The following is a 19452-nucleotide window of genomic DNA, read 5'->3' as shown; positions in this document are numbered from 1 at the left end:
CACCCTTCGTGCCTGCTCAGGAAGAGCTTCCTCTCAGACGCAGAGCCCGGGCTGGGCAGCAGGCCCCTTCCAACTCAGAGTGTCCCTCCGGAGCTGGCCTGGCTTCCGGAAACAGGAAAGGCCCTGGGGGTTGGGGAGAGGAGTACCTTCTAGTCCGGGGACAGCATGGACTGAGCCTGTCCCCAAATGCTGTTCCAGGCCCACCTGCCCAGCAGCCTCTGTATGGGCACTCCGGTCTGCCCCTCTCCCACTGCCCCGCTGTGGGAGGGGCGGGCTTTGGAGAATGGAAGCCTCCAGGGCTGCTGGGGTTTCCAAGGCCCGGACAAGACACATCAATTGGGGTGGCCGAGAGCCTGGTGAGGCCAGGGTGGAGGCAGCCCGGCCCTCTGGAGCACCTGCTGCTCTCCCGGCTGCAGGGGCAGTGGGAGGAGCGTCTGCTGGGGGTAGGCACCTGCCCCGGGCCCCTTGGGTGTCAGAGGAGCAGCATTCTGACCCGTGCCTCCAGGTCACAGTCCAGTGCTGCTTAGGGAGCAGACTCTGGGCACAGGACTCAGCCCCTGGCCCAGCATGAATTGTGTCCCAGAGACAGGCTTGTGGGGGTCACAGCTGCCCAGCTTGGCTCTTTTGTCAGCCCCTAGGAGTCAGCCCTGTGAGTGAGGGAGCCTGGGCCTCAAGCTCACTGAGCTGTGTGCTCATGGACAAGACACTTCCCTGGTCTGGCCCTCAGTTTTCTCATCTCTAAGCAGAGATGGCAGTCCCTGCATCCCAGTGAGAGGGTTAAAGGAGACGGGTGTGGACAGTACTGGGCACAGAAGCCTCCCCAGGGCACGCTAACGTGAGCGGCCACCCTCCTCCGTCTGCCCCTGTCTGGCTGAGGCAAGAGGTGGAAAAGATGGCTGTGAAGCCGTGGGCGAGTCCTGTGTAACCTTCTGAGCCTCGGTTTCCTAATCTGTAAAATGGTGGTGGTGGGTGGGGGGCAGGACACGATGCTGTCTCAGCATCACCTGCAGTTGATTCCAGTCCCTCAGGCTGAGGGCAAGCGAGGCTGCCCTCTCTGTGCCACTGTGGCGGGACCAAGCTGGCCTTCGCTGAGCCCCTGCCACCACCTCCGTGTTCCAGGTGAGGAGCCGGAAGAGGAACCAAAGGTGAAAACCCAGTGGCCGAGGTCTGCAGATGAGCCTGGGTTATACATGGCGCAGACAGGTAACTCGGGCCAGCCTCCCTTCCTCTGCGGCAGGGCCCGACTGTGTGGCGTCTGGTGGCATGTGTGCTTGGCGTGTGCCCGTCTGTCTGTGTCCTGGAGCTCAGTCGCGTCTCTCTGCCACTTGAGGCCTGTGGGCAGGGCTGGGTTTCCTCCCGAAGAGCCTGTCACTGGGATCAGGGTAGGAGGGTCCCTCTGATGCCCGCCCCCACCATGCCGGTGCCCCTATGAGACTGAGTGCTTGGGAGGTGCCCCCTGCCGCCGACGCTGTCCCTCTCTCGTAGGCGACCCAGCGGCTGAGGAGTGGTCCCCGTGGAGCGTGTGTTCCCTGACGTGTGGGCAGGGTCTGCAGGTGCGGACCCGCTCCTGCGTGTCCTCCCCCTATGGGACCCTGTGCAGCGGGCCCCTGCGGGAGACCCGGCCCTGCAACAATTCAGCCACCTGCCCAGGTATGCCCGTCCTCCTCCCCGCCCCGTCTGCCTGCAGGGTTAGGTCCTGCCTGGGACTTGGGCAGATTAATCTTCCAAATTGGTTGGTTCCCTCCTCCTTTCATTCAACGAACCTGACTGTCCCCAACACCATGCCAGCTTGCCCCAAGGCACTGGGGACACAGATGAATCAGACCAGGGCCCATACCACTGGGCTAAGTTCTGGGCACGCCATTCCCCTGATGCCTGCATCCCGGTAATCAAGGCTCGTCTTCTTACCCTCCTCGTCCTCCACGTTCCCTGCGCTCTGACCACACCAGCAGCCCTTGCGCTTTCCCACCACCCTGCATTTGCTTGTTCTTGCCCCACGACCCCATCCCGCCAACCTTGGCTATTCAAATCCAGCCTGTCCTTTATGATCTAAGACAAATGCCATTTTTGTTTTTTTAAATGAAGTCTTCCTTGACCATCCCCTTCTTTCTCTGGGCTCCCCCTCCCCAGGGAGCCTCCCTCAGACCCTTAAGCCTTCCTCAGTTGAGCATGTAGTTGTTGAGGAAATGCATGTGCCTGCCTGGGACAGGTGACCTGCGGGGCAGGGCAGCTTCAGCCAGGCCCGCTCCTTGCTCCCCAAGGGGGTGAAATGGTGCCCAGGCCACACCAGCTCTTGCTGTGGAGTTAGAGTAGGGCCTGCTTGGGGAGGGCTCTCGGTACCTGGGCATGTGGCAGGAGCTTGCAAAGGGCTGGGGCAGAGCTGTGTTCCAGCGTGTGAGCTGATGTGTTGGTGTCCATGTAGAGGTTCATGTTTATTTGTTTGTCCATGCGCTTGGGGCTGGGAGGGGCATGTCTCTTGCCCCAGACCTGCCATGTTGGATTCAGGCTCTGGGTCTGGGGGTGGATGGGGAGGGGTGGAGTGGGGTGGATCTGGGGTCCTTTCCTGGGTTTTCTTCTGCCCCCAGGAGAGGAGGACCCCTGGTTCACTTCCTGGGTTGGTCCTAGTCTCCTTGTCTGGGTGTCCACAGGGGCCGTCCCGTGGGAGTCGGGGGGACCAGAAGGCTGTGTGTGTCTTCCACATTCCCTCAAAGGGCTGCATCCCAGGGTCCTGGGATATCGCCCTGGCAACAGAACCCAGGGCAGAGCCAATAAGGAGAGGCCGCAGAGCTGCGGAGCTCCTGATTGGCGGGTGGATGGGCAGGCACTGGCGGTGGTGGGGCCAAGGTGCTGCCCAGCCACCGGCCACGTGCTTCCTTGCAGTGCACGGCGTGTGGGAGGAGTGGGGGTCCTGGAGCCTGTGCTCCCGCAGCTGCGGGCGCGGGTCCCGGAGCCGGATGCGGACCTGCGTGCCCCCCCAGCACGGCGGCAAGGCCTGCGAGGGTCCCGAGCTGCAGACTAAGCTCTGCAGTATGGCCGCCTGCCCGGGTCAGTAGTGCCCATGGGCTTCCAGGCGGGCGCTGTCCAGCTGGGTGGGGGTTGGGAGACCCAGGGGAGGCAGTCAGGTCCAGTGCCCTGCCCTGGGGGCCCCATAAACTTTGACCAAGCATGGGGAGACTGGAGGAAGTATACCTGCCAGTTTGGGAGGTGACACCCAGCCCTGACTTGGGTTGGCACACTGTGACCTTGTCAAAGGGGGCCACTCTTCCTCTAAGCCCTGGGCTGCCCTTGCTGTTAATAGCACCTTGGTACCCATGGCCTGCTGCACTGTGACAGGAACACGAGCTGGGCTGAAGTGCCAGCTAAGATCAGAGGCCACCCCTGCAGCCCTTTCCTTAGCCAGAGAGAGCGGTTGCCTTGCTGCTGAGCGGAGAGCAGTCCTGTGTTCCTAGCTGGTGCAGGCAGGCAGGAGGAGGCCCAGGCACCGCCTGCTCACTCCAGGCTCCCGTCATAGCCCCCTGCTCCAGTGGGTCCGGCCTGGCTCTAGCAGGCTTCGCAGCCTCCCTGTGGTGCTTGGCCCTCACCCCCCAACCCTGTGGTCACACATCCTGCTCAACAGCCACCCCCGCTTGTGTCTCCCCATGCAGTGGAAGGCCAGTGGCTAGAATGGGGTCCCTGGGGCCCATGTTCCACATCCTGTGCCAACGGGACCCAGCAGCGCAGCCGGAAGTGCAGCATAGCGGGCCCAGCCTGGGCCACGTGCACGGGTGCCCTCACCGACACCCGGGAGTGCAGCAACCTCGAGTGCCCAGGTGAGTGCTTGGCGCCAGGGTGGCAGGTGGCAGATCTGGCCCTGGGGGTAGCTGGCGCCACTCACGTCCCCCGTCTCCCACAGCTGCTGATGGCAAGTGGGGGCCGTGGAACGCATGGAGCCTGTGCTCCAAGACATGTGATACGGGCTGGCAGCGCCGCTTCCGCATGTGCCAGGCCACAGGTACACAGGGCTACCCTTGCGAGGGCACCGGTGAGGAGGTGAAGTCCTGCAGTGAGAAGAGGTGTCCAGGTACTTCCCGTGTGACCCCGGGGGGCTGGGGGGCCGGCGTGTGGTCCTGGCTGAACCCTTCCCTTGCACCCACAGCCTTCCATGAGATGTGCAGGGACGAGTACGTGATGCTGATGACGTGGAAAAAGGCGGCTGCTGGCGAGATCATCTACAACAAGTGCCCCCCGAATGCCTCAGGTAAGGGGGCGGCTCCCACCCCGCCATTCCTGCTGCCCCCTTCTGGGCCCCCAGCCCCTTGGAGCTTGCATCCTGAGGCGGGGAGGAATGTGGGTGCGAGCTCTGTCCCCTTCCCAGCTCTCTGTCGTGTCGCCCTGCAGGGTCTGCCAGCCGCCGCTGTCTCCTCAGCGCCCAGGGTGTGGCGTACTGGGGACTGCCCAGCTTTGCCCGCTGCATCTCCCACGAGTACCGCTACCTTTATCTGTCAGTGAGTGTGCCCTGCTGGGCGGGGGCACCGCAGGATCTGTCCCAGACTCTACTGGGGGTGGAGGGAGCTTGATTCTCACTCCCACGTGCTTTGGCATATGCTGTGCCCACTTCTGCCTGGCTGTGCCTCTCTCGTCTGGCAAACTCCTACTCATACCTCAACGCCTGACTCTCAAATGTCTTCTTTTATCCCGGTGCCTACCTCTCTGTTCCTGCAGCCTCCTGAGCTTCTCAGTCACTAGGTGCTCATCTAAGCATCTGTGTGCTCTGCTAGGCTGGGGCCTCCTTGAAGGCAGGGACAAAGTCGGATTTATTTTTGTATCCCTAGTGCCCAGCCTAGTACCTGTCGTGGAGTGAGGGTGGTGTCAGCAAATGTGTGTCCTTGTTGGTCTGACTGTAATTGGGTATTTGTTGTGCCTTTGCATTTAGAGCTTGTGTTTGAAAGAGAGAGAGAGAGAGTGTGTGTGTGTGTGTGTGTGTGTGTGTGTGTGTGTGTGTATGTGTGTGTGCATGCCACACGCTCATTACACTCCACAATGTGCGTGACCCCTTTGGGATGGGGAGGTACCCTGTTCCCACACTGTGCTTATCATCTTTTGTGTGTATATCCGAACACCGTTTTTCTCTAGATGTTTCTATTTCAGTCTCTTTTAAAGTATCTTTTGGGATTCTCTCTCTCTTTATGGGTCTCCTTCTTGGACTCTGTCTCCCCACTGAGCCCCTTTGAACATCTCTGACCCTTTCTCCCTCTCTCTCCCCATGGATTCAAGCAGTGGGTGGACTGGAGTGGAATGGGCCAGGGTCTGGTCCCAGCTCTCGACACTTCAGTAACAGCAGCCCCCGTGTCACCTGCAGCTTCGGGAGCACCTGGCCAAGGGGCAGCGCATGCTGGCCGGTGAGGGCATGTCACAGGTGGTGCGCAGCCTGCAGGAGCTGCTGGCCCGGCGCACCTACTACAGCGGAGATCTGCTCTTCTCCGTGGACATTCTAAGGAATGTCACTGACACCTTTAAGAGGGCCACCTATGTGCCCTCGGCTGATGATGTGCAGGTACCATCCTGTGCTGCCAGGAGGAAGGAGGGCTGAGGGTGGAGCCCCAAACCGCAGGGAGAGGCTGGGCAGAGTCCTCTGGGGGCTCGGAACCCCTGACACCTGTTGCTCTCTCCCCAGCGCTTCTTCCAGGTGGTGAGCTTCATGGTGGACGCAGAGAACAAGGAGAAGTGGGACGACGCTCAGCAGGTGTGGGGCACAGCTTCTGGCTTCTCCCCCCGCCCCGCCCTGCCTTGGGCCCTTACACACTCTGTCCTCAGGTGTCCCCTGGCTCTGTGCACCTGCTCCGTGTCGTGGAGGACTTCATTCACCTGGTGGGCGATGCTCTGAAGGCCTTCCAGAGCTCTCTGATTGTCACGGACAATCTGGGTACAAGGAGGCAGGCAGGGAGGGGGTGGTGGATGTGGCAGAGCCCAGACCACCGTCGGTGAGGAATGGTTCCTGAAGGGCTCTTACTATTTCTCTCTCTCTCTCTTCTGGGCTCTGTCTTTCCCCCATTTAACCCCATATCTGTATCTTTCTCTCCACGTTCTTCCTCTCCCTCATCTCCGTTGTCCCTGTGTGTGTGCCTGTCCCTCTCCCTCTGGGCTTGTACCAACCTCGGTGTCCGCGTCTACCTTCTCTGGTGTGTGTCCTCCACGTCTCTCTCTTCCCCTGGGTCTGTCCCCCTCTGTCTCCATCCTTCTGTCTGTCTCTGGTGCGGTCTGCCCACCCTCCTCCCGCTGCAGTGATCAGCATTCAGCGCGAGCCTGTCTCGGCCGTGTCCAGCGACATCACGTTCCCCATGCGGGGCCGCCGGGGCATGAAGGACTGGGTGCGGCACTCGGAGGACCGCCTCTTCCTACCCAAGGAGGTGCTCAGCCTCTCCTCCCCTGGGAAGGCAGCTGCATCCACTGTCGCGGGCAGCACTGGCAGGGGGAGGGGCCCAGGAACGGTGGCCCCTGGCCCAGGCCACTCCCACCAGCGCCTGCTCCCAGCAGACCCAGATGAGTCCTCCTACTTTGTGATCGGGGCTGTGCTCTACCGCACCCTTGGCCTCATCCTGCCACCCCCCAGGTGAGTCTCAGGGATGGGTACGTGGGGCTGCTGAGGGTCCTCGTGCTGGCTGTGGAGGGATTCTCTGCAGCCTCCTGCACCCTCAGGGACCCCTGGCTGGGCTCTGGACACAGGGGCTTCCCAAAGACATCGGTGCCACTCCCAGAGGCTGTGCCGGCATCCAGGGGGTGGTGGACTGAGCTCCAGACCTCACCCACAGCCCTGAGCCCCACTGAGCTACTCCCTCCTCTGGGCTTTTGCCTCCTAGTAGCCCTCGCCCCCCCCCATCCAAAGCAACTTCAGGGTTTCTGACTGGGCCTGGGCACCTGCTGGCAGGAGCTGACCTCAGTACCTGTCCCCCAGGCCCCCGCTGGCCGTTGCGTCCCGAGTGATGACAGTGACAGTGCGGCCCCCCACCCAGCCTCCAGCTGAGCCCCTCATCACAGTGGAGCTCTCCTACATCATCAATGTGAGTGGAGGCCCAGGCAGGGACCCCGGGTGAACCCCAACATGGGCAGTCAAAGTCCTGATGATGGGAAGGTGCTCTGTCCCTCGTGGCGGCTGAACCTCTGACCTGCGGGAGCTGCCGTGGCCCCCATGACGTGGACAGAGGTCACGGGTGGTGAGCTTCCACCCTAGGCTGCACTCATGTCTTCTGCTCCCAGGGCACCACGGATCCCCACTGCGCCAGCTGGGACTACTCCAGAGCGTGAGTTGGGTGGCAGCTCTGGGTGAGGAAGGGTACAGCCCTGTGACCCCTCATCAGAAAGGGTTCTCCTGCCTGGAAGGCAAGAGAGTTCCTTGGTGCCATCCGTGGCCTATGAGGTCCAGAGCACATCCTGGGGCTCCCTGCTGTCACCTCGTGGATGTGGCCTTGCCCTGGATCCTGTCCTGGGGCAGTGGCCAGCACCAGGGGTGGGGCTGCAGAACTGGGCTGGTGCTCACTTCATCTCTCCCCACCCAAGAGATGCCAGCTCAGGGGACTGGGACACTGAGAGCTGCCAGACCCTGGAGACCCAGGCAGCTCACACCCGCTGCCAGTGCCAGCACCTGTCCACCTTTGCTGTGCTGGCCCAGCCACCCAAGGACCTGGTGAGTGGGAGGGAGGTGTCTGGGCTGGGCAAGGGAGGAGGCCCCTGGGCTGCCAGTGGCCATTGGTGACAGTGTTGGCAGGCACCTGGGTGATCCCAAATGTGCATCTGCAGGTGTACCTGGGGGGCTGCACATGGGTGTCTGTGCCCTGGATGGTGCTCACAGTGATGACATGTGCCTGGGGTGTGTGGCAGTGGCCGATTGCGTGTGTACGTGTTGGTCGTATGTGGAAGAGTGTGGGTGACTGAGTGTAAGTGTGTGTCCACGAGGGTGACTGGGTCTGCTCTGCACACTCGTGCGTGCGACAGCAAGAAGGTGTCGCCCTACGGGGCGCCCTGAAGCTGCCCTCTCCCGGTAACCCATTGAATGTCTGCCCCCTCCCCCAGACCCTGGAGCTGGCGGGCTCCCCCTCGGTGCCCCTGGTGATCGGCTGCGCGGTGTCCTGCATGGCGCTGCTCACCCTGCTCGCCATCTATGCCGCCTTCTGGAGGTAGGTTTGACGTGGGACGGGGTGGGGGGAGGTGGCCGGCCACACCAGGTTGGGCAGGGCAGCCAGCGCCTCTGTCTCCGCCTGCTGTGCCCTGTCAGGTTCATAAAGTCTGAACGCTCCATCATCCTGCTGAACTTCTGCCTGTCCATCCTGGCATCCAACATCCTGATCCTCGTGGGCCAGTCCCGGGTGCTGAGCAAGGCAGGTGCAGGCTCCCGGGGGTGCCAGGGGTGAGAGTGGAGAGAAGGGGAGAGGGCGGAGAGCGTCTGCTGGTGGCAGGACGTGTGTTTGTGTGTGGTATGTCCTTCAGTGCTGGCTGTGTACACCCGAGCTGCACGTGGGGGTGAGGGTGTGTGTGAAATAGCGTGTGTGAGCATACGTGAAGGCGTTGGAGGGGGGTGTGTACTCGAGCGAGGAATGTCTGTATACATCAGTGAACATGTGTGTGAGCTGAGCGCCTGGGTGCGCGTGTTTGGGCAGGTGGCATTGGGCCTGCTCCTGTCTGCAGGCATGTGGGAGCCTGAGCAAGGCCTCCTTTGCCACCTGCCTGTGGGTGACCTGTGCTGACTGTGCCCCCTCGGCCTTCTCTGCACAGTGCCAGCACCGTGCGTGCCAGGCACTAGGCCCGCCCCGCTGTGACGTGGCAGGTGCTCCTGTCTGTCCCGCTCCCTGCCAGCCCGTCTGTGCGTGGGCGGCCTGCCCACCGCCTCCCTGGATGCCGAGTGCTGTGTGTGTGTCACCAGGCCTGTGTCGTGCTGTGTGTGGGTGCAGGAAGGCGGGGGTGCCTGGCAGGGCTCTGTGGGGGGCGGGGCTCAGGTGGGCGGCCGTGGCAGCGCCCAGCAGCGGGGCGTGGGAAGCCTGGCGCCTCCCACCCTGGCGGCTGCTCAGGGCCCCTCCCTCCCGTTCCCTCTCCCTGCAGGGCGTATGCACCATGACGGCTGCCTTCCTGCACTTCTTCTTTCTCTCCTCCTTTTGCTGGGTGCTTACCGAGGCCTGGCAGTCCTACCTGGCTGTCATTGGGCGGATGCGCACCCGCCTCGTTCGCAAGCGCTTCCTCTGCCTGGGCTGGGGTGAGCAGGGCCAGTGCTGGACTCTGCCGCTGGGCCTTGGCGGGCAGGGGCAAAGAGAGGTTCAGCTTTGGCCCTGGCCCAGCTCTCTGGGTGCCGGGTCAGCTGGGCTGGGAGTCTGGGAGATCGAGGGGGCCCTGAAGACCAGCAGCCGTCTCACTCTGGTGCCCCCACTCCCCCAGGTCTGCCTGCCCTGGTGGTGGCCGTGTCTGTCGGCTTTACCCGAACCAAAGGATACGGTACATCCAGCTAGTACGTGGGCCTCCCGTGGTGGGCAGTGGGGGTCAGTGGATCTGTGAGGGAACTGGACTGGGTATCAGGCCTTCTCAGGCTGAAATCCTGGCCCACGCCTGTTGAGGGTCTTTGGGCAAATTCCTCCCCATTGCTGAGCCTTAGTTTCCCTATTAAGGAATATGCTGGAATATCCTGTTAGCTCAGGGCTCAGCCTTGTTTCATCCCCAGGGTAGCCCTAGAGGCTGGGCCTGATGTTCTTGACCTTTGTTGGAGGGGAGACTGAGGCTCAGCAAGAGCCAAGAGCCAGGGGCTCCCTCCCACCCTGTCTGGGCTTGGACTCCATCGGTGATGTGGGCACGGCAGTCTGGGCGTACTGAGGGGTGGGGTTGGAGGGTGGTGAGGGAGCCTGCTGGGTGTCTGACCCCCCTTTCCTCCGCTCACCCCAGCTGCTGGCTCTCCCTGGAGGGCGGCCTGCTCTACGCCTTTGTGGGCCCTGCAGCTGTCATAGTCCTGGTATGTGCCCTTTCAGCGTCCTGGGAGGGCCGTGGCCCCAGAGGGTCATCCTGTCCATCCCTCCGCCGCCTCCCTGCACTCTAGCTCCCACCTGGGGGTTTCCCTGCCAGGAGCGCACCTGGTGACCCTGTCTTCCCCCCTCCGCACCACTGGGCCCGCAGGTGAACATGCTCATCGGAATCATCGTCTTCAACAAGCTCATGGCACGTGATGGCATCTCCGACAAATCCAAGAAGCAGAGGGCCGGGTAAGGGGAGGGCCTCTGCCACTCGGCCTTCTGGAAATGGTGCAGGGAGGAGGGGCCTTGGGTGTTCTCGGAGACTCAGGGCTCGAAGATGTGACCGGAGCTCCCCAACCTTGGTGCATCAAGGTTGCAGGCACGGTGGGCACCCGGGGTGCCCCTCACCCACCCTAACCCAGCTCTTTCTCTCTCGTCTGCCCTCCCCCTCCCACCCCACTCGGGGCTCACTCTGCCCCATCTCCCGGCTTCCCATGTGTTTCCCCCCTTCTCCCATGTCTGTGCCGCCCCCGAGGTCGGAGCGGTGCCCCTGGGCCAGCCTGCTCCTCCCCTGCTCAGCGTGTGGAGCGGTCCCCAGCCCCCTGCTCAGCTCAGCCTCGGCCAGGAACGCCATGTTAGTCGTGCCCCCTGGGGGGCGGTGGGGGTGGGTGGGGCAAAGGAATTGGGGGGGCAGTGCCCATGGTGGGGGGAGGAGGGATGTCAGCCCAGTGCCCTGGAAAGTTTGCCCTGGCCCGCAACTGCCATGCACTCTCAGGGCCCGGTGATAAGGTGGCAGAGGGCAGTGGGGAGTGAATGTCTGTGCCTTGCGGAGGTGCTGGGTTCCTTCGCCCACCCTTTGCTCCCGCCCTGCCCCCACTTCCGGCTAATATTCTGTACTGGCACGGCCCCATACCCCCAACCTACTGAGGCTCATAGAATCGTAGGCCCTTAGAATTTTTGAGCTATAGAACCTTAGAATTAGAATGATAGGATCTTAGAATAAGACAATCAGAAGCTAAGAATGTTAGAATGAGTGAATCATAAGAGTCTTATCATCTGTCATAGAATCCGAGACTTAGCATTTTAGAGACATTGAATCTCACAATCAATTGGAGGCAGAGAATCATGGAGGTAGAGAATTATTTCCCTGAAACCCTTGCCCCCGCAGTTGAGAATCTTAAAATCCCAGCTATGCAAGAGTAGAACAAATCCACGAGGGCCTTAGGCCCAACCGCACACCCAGGGCCGGAAATCCATCTGAGCCTCCCTGACCAGTAAGGTCCAGCTTTATCTTGCATACCTCCAAGGTCAGGGAGCTCACCACCTCTGGAGGTGGCTGGCACCACCCCTGCAAAGCTCCCTCTTGCTTGGGCTGCCATCTGCCTGTCTGACCCAGCAGTTGAAAGCTTGGGCTCTCGAGTCAGCCAAGCTGGGTTTGTGTCCCAGCTCTGCCTCTCCCTGCCCAGCTGGGCACACTCCAGTTTCCTCATCTGTAAATTGGGATAATAATCCCATGCCTGCTCCCACGCCTGTTTAGTAGAGTTGTTTTGATCACGATTTGAAATAATGTATGTAAAGTGTTCAGTGTAGGGCCTGGTAGAGAATTGGTGGGTAATCAATGGTAGCTCTTATTACTGTGATTATACTGTGATTAGACCCTCTCTTGGTCTTGGCTCTGCCTCCGGGGGCTTCAGAGACCACTGTGTCCACCCCCCTGCCAGGCTGAACAGCCCCGAGCCACTCTTCCTAGGACAGGTCTTGGCCCCCTGCCCATCTCTCTGCCTGGCCTCTCCCGCTGTCCCTGCAGAATGCTGCCACCCTCTGCCTTGTCTGTAGCTGTGCCTGACTCTCCCACCGGGGGTGTTTGTGAGGCAGAATGGGCTGGATGTGGCACCTGGCCCAGGAGGGCAGAGCTGCCCTGCGGTCCCTTGTGCAGGGGAGCAGGTGGGGGAAGGGTGGGACCAGCCTGGATGCTGGGGCCCATCTGCCTTTTTTCTCTGCCCTCCCCTGGCAAGCAGGCCAGGGATGTGTAGGTTTGGCCATGACCCCAGCTTTTGGCCCCAGCTATGATCCTTTTGCCAGGGCTCTGAGCAGCCACTGGGAGCCTGACACGTCCTCCGTGGGGACCTGGGGGGAAAGAGCCTCTGCTTCACTGGTCCTGGCACCCTCCCCCCATCTTCTCCCCAAGAATCTGTGCTCTGTGATCCCTTGCGTGCTCTGCTTGTTTAATCTTTCTGTCTGGGTGTGTCTGTCTGTCTCGTGCTCTCTCAGTGTGGCTGTTGTCTCTGTGTCCCTCTTCCTCCCCTCCGCAGCCTACCCAGTTAGGCGCTGGGGCTCAGCCCGGCCTGTGCATTCTTTAAACGCTCCCCAGGTGATTCTGTGCAAACTGGGGCTGACACTCACGGCATCTGCCTCTGTCTACTCCTCTCCGCTCCCAGTGTCCCTTTCCACCTTCTCTGTCTCTGTCCGGATGTGGCCGTTGTCTCTGGCTAGTCTCACTGTGTTCGTGTCCCCCTCCCCTGCTCCTGGTCCCTGCTCTGGCGCCACCCTTCTCTGCTCTCTGTCTCTGTTCTCTGTCTCTCTGGCTCTGGCTCCTCAGCCCCTCTCTGCCTGGGGACATTGCTGAGGTCCTGGGGTTCGGGGCCCTCCTGGTCTTGGGTAGCTGAAGGGCCCCAAGCTGAGTAGAGGCACAGGGTGCCCTGTCCCCTGGAGTGTCACCCTGAGGGACCCTCTGCCGCTGTCCCCCTCAGGGCCTCACTCTGGAGCTCCTGCGTGGTGCTGCCCCTGCTGGCGCTCACCTGGATGTCTGCTGTCCTGGCCATGACAGACCGCCGCTCCGTCCTCTTCCAGGCCCTCTTTGCTGTCTTCAACTCTGCGCAGGGCTTTGTCATCACCGCTGTGCACTGCTTCCTGCGCCGAGAGGTGGGCCGGGCCGCTCCCTCCCTGCCTGCCCACCACACCCTGCCAGGCCTCTGGCTCCTCTCACCGTGGAGAGAACTGAGGCCCTGACCAGGGTGCTTCAGGTCCCAGCTGGGCACAACTGTACCCCAGCTTTGGCCTTGGCCTCCTGGGGCTCCTTCCTTCCCCTCTGACCCAGCCTGGGCATCATCACCGTCCCCTGGGCTGGATGCGCTTCTTTCCTTCCACACCTACCGGGGTGTCTAGGGTGGGAGGCACAGCCAGCTGTGGTCAGGGGCCCTGTGGTGGCTCCGGGTCCAGCAGGTGCCCTCTGCCCCCAGGTCCAGGATGTGGTGAAGTGCCAGATGGGCGTATGTCGGGCCGATGAGAGCGAAGACTCCCCCGACTCGTGCAAGAATGGGCAGCTGCAGATCCTGGTGAGTGAGGAGGCCTGGGCAGGGCACAGGTGGATTCTGGGTGCCCCCTGGTCCTCCCGTCCTAGGAGGCCACTCACCTTCCCCATCCATGGCAGGGAGGGGCCAGAGACTGGCTTTGATTCACGCTCAGCCACCAACACCTGGGTGGCATTGGGCACACTCTTCCCCCATTCAGTTTCCCCACCTGGCAGGTGGGAGTGGAGCAGACCGTGTCCGGGCTTTGCTGGGCAGTGTGCTGGGGGCAGCACCTCTGGCAGCAGAGTGAGCAGAGCTGGGTAGGGAGGGGCTTGGGCCCCCTCCCACCCTGATACATCGATCCCCCCTCTGCCCTCCTGCTCTCTCCCTCTCCGCCTATAGTCAGACTTTGAAAAGGACGTGGATCTGGCTTGTCAAACAGGTGAGCTGCTGGGGCAGAGCTGAGCTTGGCCCAGGGTGGGCAAGAGGGGAGGCCCTTCAGCGGGGTGTCTGGCTGCTGGCGTACAGCTGTGGAGTCGCACAGCCCTGAGTTGGACCCAAGGCTGCGCATGCTGCTCACTGTACGACACTGGGCAGACAGCTTACCTCGCTGAGCCTCAGTTGACACACCTGTAGAGGAGAGAATACTGTCCTCCCAGGGCAGGTGGAAGGCTTAGGGGCTCACATGAATCAGGGGACATCAGGTACTTAGGACCCTGGGCACATAGTGGCTGTTACGTACGTTGTTACCAGAATCTCTTTCTAGTTCTGTCCCCTAGGGAGGTGCTACCCAGGGAAGGGGAGGAGCAGGGCCTGTTGACAGCCTTGGGGCTGTGGGGTCAGAGGTCAGGACCTGCACCAGGACCCAGGGAGCTGAGCCTTGCCTCTGTTTCTTGCCCTGCCTCACTGTGGTCTTTATTAACCCCTCTCGTGTGTGGGAAAGTACCAGCCGCCAGCCATCTCTCCAGGACCCAGTTTCCTTTCCTGTCCGAGCTCAGGGGCTTGGTACCTACCCAGCCTGGGCAAGGGCCTGTGGGGGCTCCTCCTCCTCAGGACTCACCCCCTCCCTCCCACTCCTGCCCCCAGTTCTGTTCAAGGAGGTCAACACTTGCAACCCGTCCACCATCACGGGCACACTCTCCCGCCTGTCCCTGGACGAGGACGAGGAGCCCAAGTCCTGCCTCGTGGGTCCTGAGGGCGGCCTCAGCTTCTCGCCGCTGCCTGGGAACATCCTGGTGCCCATGGCAGCCTCGCCAGGGCTGGGGGAGCCGCCGCCCCCTCAGGAGGCCAACCCCGTGTACATGTGTGGGGAGGGCGGCCTCCGGCAGCTGGACCTCACATGGCTGCGGCCCACCGAGCCGGGCTCCGAGGGGGACTACATGGTGCTGCCCCGGCGGACTTTGAGCCTGCAGCCTGGCGGTGGGGGCGGAGGGGGTGAGGATGCCCCAAGGGCCCGGCCTGAGGGGACCCCTCGGCGGGCTGCCAAGACACTGGCCCACCCTGAAGGCTACCCCAGCTTCCTGTCCGTGGAGCACTCGGGCCTGGGGCTGGGCCCTGCCTATGGATCGCTACAGAACCCCTATGGGATGACCTTCCAACCGCCACCGCCGACACCCAGCGCCCGCCAAGTGCCTGAGCCGGGGGAGCGCAGCCGGACCATGCCCCGCACGGTGCCCGGCTCTACCATGAAGCTGGGCTCCCTGGAGGTGAGGGGCTGTGGGGTGTGGGGCAGGGGGTGGTCTGCCTGCTGTGTGCCTGAGACTGTCTGAATCACAGGCTGCAGCTGGGAGGGCACAGCCACCAACCTCCCCAGACAGAGCAGCACCTTCGTTAGTGCGCACACTGTGCGTTTCGCCCTCTGTGCTCACGGCCGCTCCGAGGAATCCCCGTGTCTCTGAATTCCTCCCGTGAGCCTGGACTCACGCGCTGAGCGTGCAGCTCTCCACTCACACTCGCTCGAGTGCCTGCTTCGCGGTGGCTGGTCAAGATGAGTCCTTTTAGGAGACGTGGCTTGGGCAAGGCACCGCGTTGTCAGGGAAGCCGCATGAGGGGCTGAGCCGGGGTCTGCACGGCCCGCAGATCTGGGGTCCAGTGTGGACTCCGTTTCCTCAGTGTAAAGTGCAGATAATGTAGTTGTCTTTTTGTAGGTTTTTTTTTTCTTTGAGACAGAGTCTTATTCTGTTGCCCTGGGTAGAGTGCAGTGGTGTCACCGTAGCCTCAGCCTCCTGAGTAGCTAGGACTACAGGCGCATGCCACCACGCCCGGCTAATTTTTTCTAGTTTTAGTAGAGATGGGGTCTCACTTTTGCTCAGGCTGGTCTCAAACTCCTGGCCTCAAGTGATCCTCCTGCCTTAGCCTCCCGGAGTGCTAGGATTATGGACGAGAGGCACCGCGGCTGGCCGATTTTTTGTTGTTTTGAGGACGGATTGAGTGACATAAAGCATTTATCTCTGTGTGGAGATAGGAGGAAGCGCCAGGTAGTTGGAAATAGCTGCTGTTATCATCCCTGAAATGAGCCCAGGTGCTGCCCCTAGGCCTGTGGTGACCGACCTTCTCTTCCTGAGAAAACAGGCCCTTCTGGGTCCTGCCCGCGTGCCTTCAGTGGGTGCTTCACCTTCCCTCTGGCCTCCTAAAGCTTCCTCCCTGCACAGGATCACTGGGAACAAGCAGGTGGTTATGGCCCACCGTAGAACTCTAGAACATTCTAGAACTCTAGTTGGAGGGATGAAGGCTATGTGGATAAGGAAAGGGGCAGGCGTCATGGCTGAGACATGATTGGCTGCTCATGTTCGGTCCGAGAAACCTGCTCCCTGTCCTCCACACAAAGAAAATTAAGTTAGCAGCTGGAGGCCTTGTAAGTTTAGTTTTTCTCCCAAAATGGGTCTTGAACATTTGGTGCCCGCGGATGGCAGAACAGGAAGGCGTAACAAAGACAAAATGCTCGGGCATTGGAGAAGGGTGCGCACAGTGTCCTGGCAGGTTTTGTTCTGTGGACACCTGCCTCTTGGGCCACTGCGGAGGGGCCGGCATTGGGCTCCTCATGGGGGATGTCGCAGTAAGCGTGGTGGCGTTTTGAGGGGTCAGGGATGACATCCAGAATTCTAGGGGGGCAACCGTGTTGGGGTGGTGGTGCAAGCTTGGGTGCGGAATTCAGGGTGATTGGTTGGGCGCGAGCTGTGTGTGCGGTGCCTGTGGGGCTTCGGGCAGGGAGAGGGGTCCTGCTGCCTCCAGGAAGAGGGGTGTGGGTGGGGAGGGGGAGGACACACGTGTGCGTGGGGAGGCGCAGGAGACGGTGCCAGGGGGCAGCGTGAGGGCCTGGTGTTAGAGAAGCCAGGAGGGCAGCGGGGATCGAGCGAACAGCAAAAGCCAGGGAAGGGTGTCGTGGGCCGGTGGGGTGAGTGTGCCCACCATGCCTGGGACTTGGGAGACCCAGATTGTGGTCTTAGCATCTCCTGTGAGGGCCACGGGGCAAGTCGCTTCCTCTCCCTGGGTCTCAGTTTCCCCATCGTAACCTGGGAAAGTTGGCCTCGGTCTCATAATCTTCCGGGTGCCAATATCCTAAGACCCTCAGGCTTCTCCTCGAGTGCCACTAGGTGCTGCCTAAGCTTGCTGGGGCCTTGAAGGTGGCCTGGGGCACACGAGAGCCAGGAGAGGCAGGAAGGGCAGAGAGCCCTGGGAGGCAGGGCCTGGTCTGGCAGGAAAAGGGGCAAGGCGGGGTCGTAGGACGGTTTCCGAAAGCCTTAATCCCTGCGTTTGCAGGACCAGTGGAGGGTTCCAGGGAGGGGAGGCTGTGCCTGTTAGAGAGAAGGGGGCTGGCAGGACGGGGCGTGGAATGCGGGGCCTGGTTCTGTGACTCCATGTGGGAACCCATGTCCCTGCCACGATGGAGGTCTGCCCCGTGACATTTGACCCGTGTGTGTGCGTCAGCGTGCATGCAGTGAGGCCTGCAAAGCTGCCCCAGGAGGATTCCCAACCCCCGGGCCTGGGTTGGGGTACAAGGTGTCCTGTCTCTAAAACCCCCGCATGTGGTAAAAAGCTTTCTTCTCCTTCACTGCCTCCCTGTTGCTCCGTCAGCGAAAGAAGTTACGGTATTCAGACCTGGACTTTGAGGTAAGTGCTGTGTGTGGTGGGGAGTGGGGCATCTGTCTGTGGCGTCTGTCCCTGGAGGGGCCCCTCCTAAAAGTAGCGCATGCCCTGTTGCAGAGCCTGACCCCAGGACCCCACGCCTGTGGGTCAGTGGGATCTTGCCACTGCTCCCCCTCGCCCAAGCCCTCAGCTCTGAGGTGCAGAGAGAGCCCGGTCTCGTCCCAGAGGGGCCGGCAGCAGGCAGGGATGTGGGGGGCCCGGGGTGCTGAGTGCCTGGGGCAGGGGGGTTCGCTCTGACGCCCTGTGGCTCCTAGAAGGTGATGCACACCCGGAAACGGCACTCAGAACTCTACCACGAGCTCAACCAGAAGTTCCACACTTTCGACCGCTACCGCAGCCAGTCCACGGCCAAGGTGAGGGCTCCTCCCATGGCTGCCGCTGTCCCGAAGCTCAGGGCCTGACCTGGTGCAGTGGCCCCTGGGGTTGGACCCTGACCCATGGCCCCCATTGCAGAGGGAGAAGCGGTGGAGTGTGTCCTCGGGTGGGGCGGCCGAACGAAGCGTGTGCAGCGTAAGTCCCCCTGGGCCGGGTGGGGTGAGGTGGGCTCCGAGGGACTCACTCCCTCCCTGCCCTCCTCCCCTGCCCGGGCAACCTCAGCCTGCCTCTCTCCAAGGGCCTACCCCACAGCATGGCAGCAGTTCTGGGGCTGCTCAGTGGGTGGGGAAGCCGCCGCAGAGAGTCCACCAGGGTCCAGAGGGAGGGCGGGCAGGCAGGAGACATGCCCCAGGGGCCGCTTAGCACGGGAGCCTGCTCCGGAGCCTGGCAGATCTGTGTCTGAATGCTGCTTTGACACCTGATTGCTCTGTAGCTTTGGGCATTACTGGCCTTCTGTGGGCCTCAGTCTGTTGTTCCGTACAATGGGTGAGAGGGTGTTGGCCCATCTCCATGGGCTCTTCCTGCTCCCTCCGCAGGAGAAGCCCAGCCCTGGGGAGCGTCCTGGCATGACCCAACATCGGCGACATCAGAGCTGGAGCACTTTCAAATCTATGACACTGGGCTCACTGCCCCCTAAGCCCCGAGAGCGGCTGGCTCTGCACCGGGCCACAGCCTGGGAGCCCACAGAACCACCAGATGGCGACTTCCAGACCGAGGTGTGAGTGCCACGCTGGACTGCCCACTGCATATAAATATATATATCTCTCTATTTTCACACTCCACTTTGGAACCACCCAGGAGCCAGCGCCCCCTCCCCTCTCCTGAGGGCTGGGCAGGGAGGCGCCGTGGACTCTGCCAGGCTGGGGGAGCCAGACACGGCGTGGCCTGGGGGTCCAGGCCCCTTCGTTGTTCCTCAGAGGCCCCTCAGCCACGGGAGCCCCATCTTCACCCCAGCCTGTCTGTCCCTGTCCCTGGCTGGGGAGGGGGGAGGGGAACTTTCTTGGGAATAAACTTCACTCTGTGGACTTTGCTGCTGAGCTGTTTACTTCCCCCAGGTGAAGGCCCAGGCCTGGGACTCCGGCTTTGTTCCGCCATCTTGGTTCACCTGGCTTGGCCTTGTCAGATTGTGTGGTGGGGTCAGGCCGGCCCTGACTGGGACGGGGCTGCCCGGGTTCTGACTCCTCTGTCCCTGACTCCCTGGGTGACCTTGCACACGTCCCTTCCCCAGCCTGGGTGGGGGTAAGCACATTGGGAATGTGGGATGGGACCTCTTGTGGCTGGCCTTCCCCTGTGGCAGTGGTGGTCACGGCTGCCGTTCACTGGGGCGTGGGGGCCACATCCCCCTCTGTGAAATGGGAATGGTAATAGCGCCCACCTCACGGGGTTGACACGAGGATGAGACAGATCCGCATATGCGCAGCACTGAGCAGGCACCTGGCACTGGATAAGCCGTTTAAGGATTAGCCGTTATCACCTAGCACCTGGTCTCAGGCCACGCCCTGTGCTGGGAGCTTCAGACACACGCCCCTGGCCCCTCACAGCCACCTTGTTGGAAGGTTTTAGGTTGCCTGTTTTGTGGCTAGGAAAATGAGGCTGGACGTGGAGATCGCCTTGCTTGAGGCCACAGTCAGAGGCAGAGCTGGGACTTTAAACCCAGGCTTGGTGGAGGTGGAGCTTCA

At 61.8% G+C, this 19452-nt stretch overlaps 1 protein-coding gene across 3 annotated transcripts in view; it reads left to right on the top strand.

Moving 5' to 3' along the window:
• ADGRB2 (adhesion G protein-coupled receptor B2) overlaps positions 1-18720 on the top strand; it is a 29095-nt gene extending 10375 nt beyond the window's left edge. The window contains exons 2-30 of one of the 3 annotated variants that reach the window (XM_012642219.1): positions 1120-1203; positions 1486-1650; positions 2881-3045; positions 3645-3809; positions 3893-4060; positions 4136-4237; positions 4378-4484; positions 5339-5533; positions 5654-5722; positions 5794-5902; positions 6262-6589; positions 6932-7037; positions 7234-7277; positions 7534-7660; positions 8047-8150; positions 8249-8351; positions 9070-9220; positions 9400-9469; positions 9898-9964; positions 10126-10211; positions 10498-10596; positions 12713-12884; positions 13202-13297; positions 13655-13694; positions 14339-14958; positions 17327-17362; positions 17656-17751; positions 17852-17908; positions 18310-18495. In XM_012642219.1, coding sequence (XP_012497673.1) covers positions 1120-1203; positions 1486-1650; positions 2881-3045; positions 3645-3809; positions 3893-4060; positions 4136-4237; positions 4378-4484; positions 5339-5533; positions 5654-5722; positions 5794-5902; positions 6262-6589; positions 6932-7037; positions 7234-7277; positions 7534-7660; positions 8047-8150; positions 8249-8351; positions 9070-9220; positions 9400-9469; positions 9898-9964; positions 10126-10211; positions 10498-10596; positions 12713-12884; positions 13202-13297; positions 13655-13694; positions 14339-14958; positions 17327-17362; positions 17656-17751; positions 17852-17908; positions 18310-18495 — 3917 coding nt within the window. Of the gene's footprint in view, positions 1-1119; positions 1204-1485; positions 1651-2880; positions 3046-3644; positions 3810-3892; positions 4061-4135; positions 4238-4377; positions 4485-5338; positions 5534-5653; positions 5723-5793; positions 5903-6261; positions 6590-6931; positions 7038-7233; positions 7278-7533; positions 7661-8046; positions 8151-8248; positions 8352-9069; positions 9221-9399; positions 9470-9897; positions 9965-10125; positions 10212-10497; positions 10597-12712; positions 12885-13201; positions 13298-13654; positions 13695-14338; positions 14959-17326; positions 17363-17652; positions 17752-17851; positions 17909-18309 lie in introns of those variants that run through there. The other 2 variants (XM_012642220.1, XM_012642221.1) reach the window with 2 other exon arrangements.
• The last annotated feature ends 732 nt before the right edge of the window (positions 18721-19452 follow it).

Source organism: Propithecus coquereli, unplaced genomic scaffold, assembly GCF_000956105.1.
Source record: "Propithecus coquereli isolate 6110/MARCELLA unplaced genomic scaffold, Pcoq_1.0 Scaffold178, whole genome shotgun sequence".
Lineage (NCBI taxonomy): Eukaryota > Metazoa > Chordata > Mammalia > Primates > Indriidae > Propithecus > Propithecus coquereli.
Note: the sequence above shows the minus strand (reverse complement) of the source record. Positions and strands in the feature narration are given on the sequence as shown.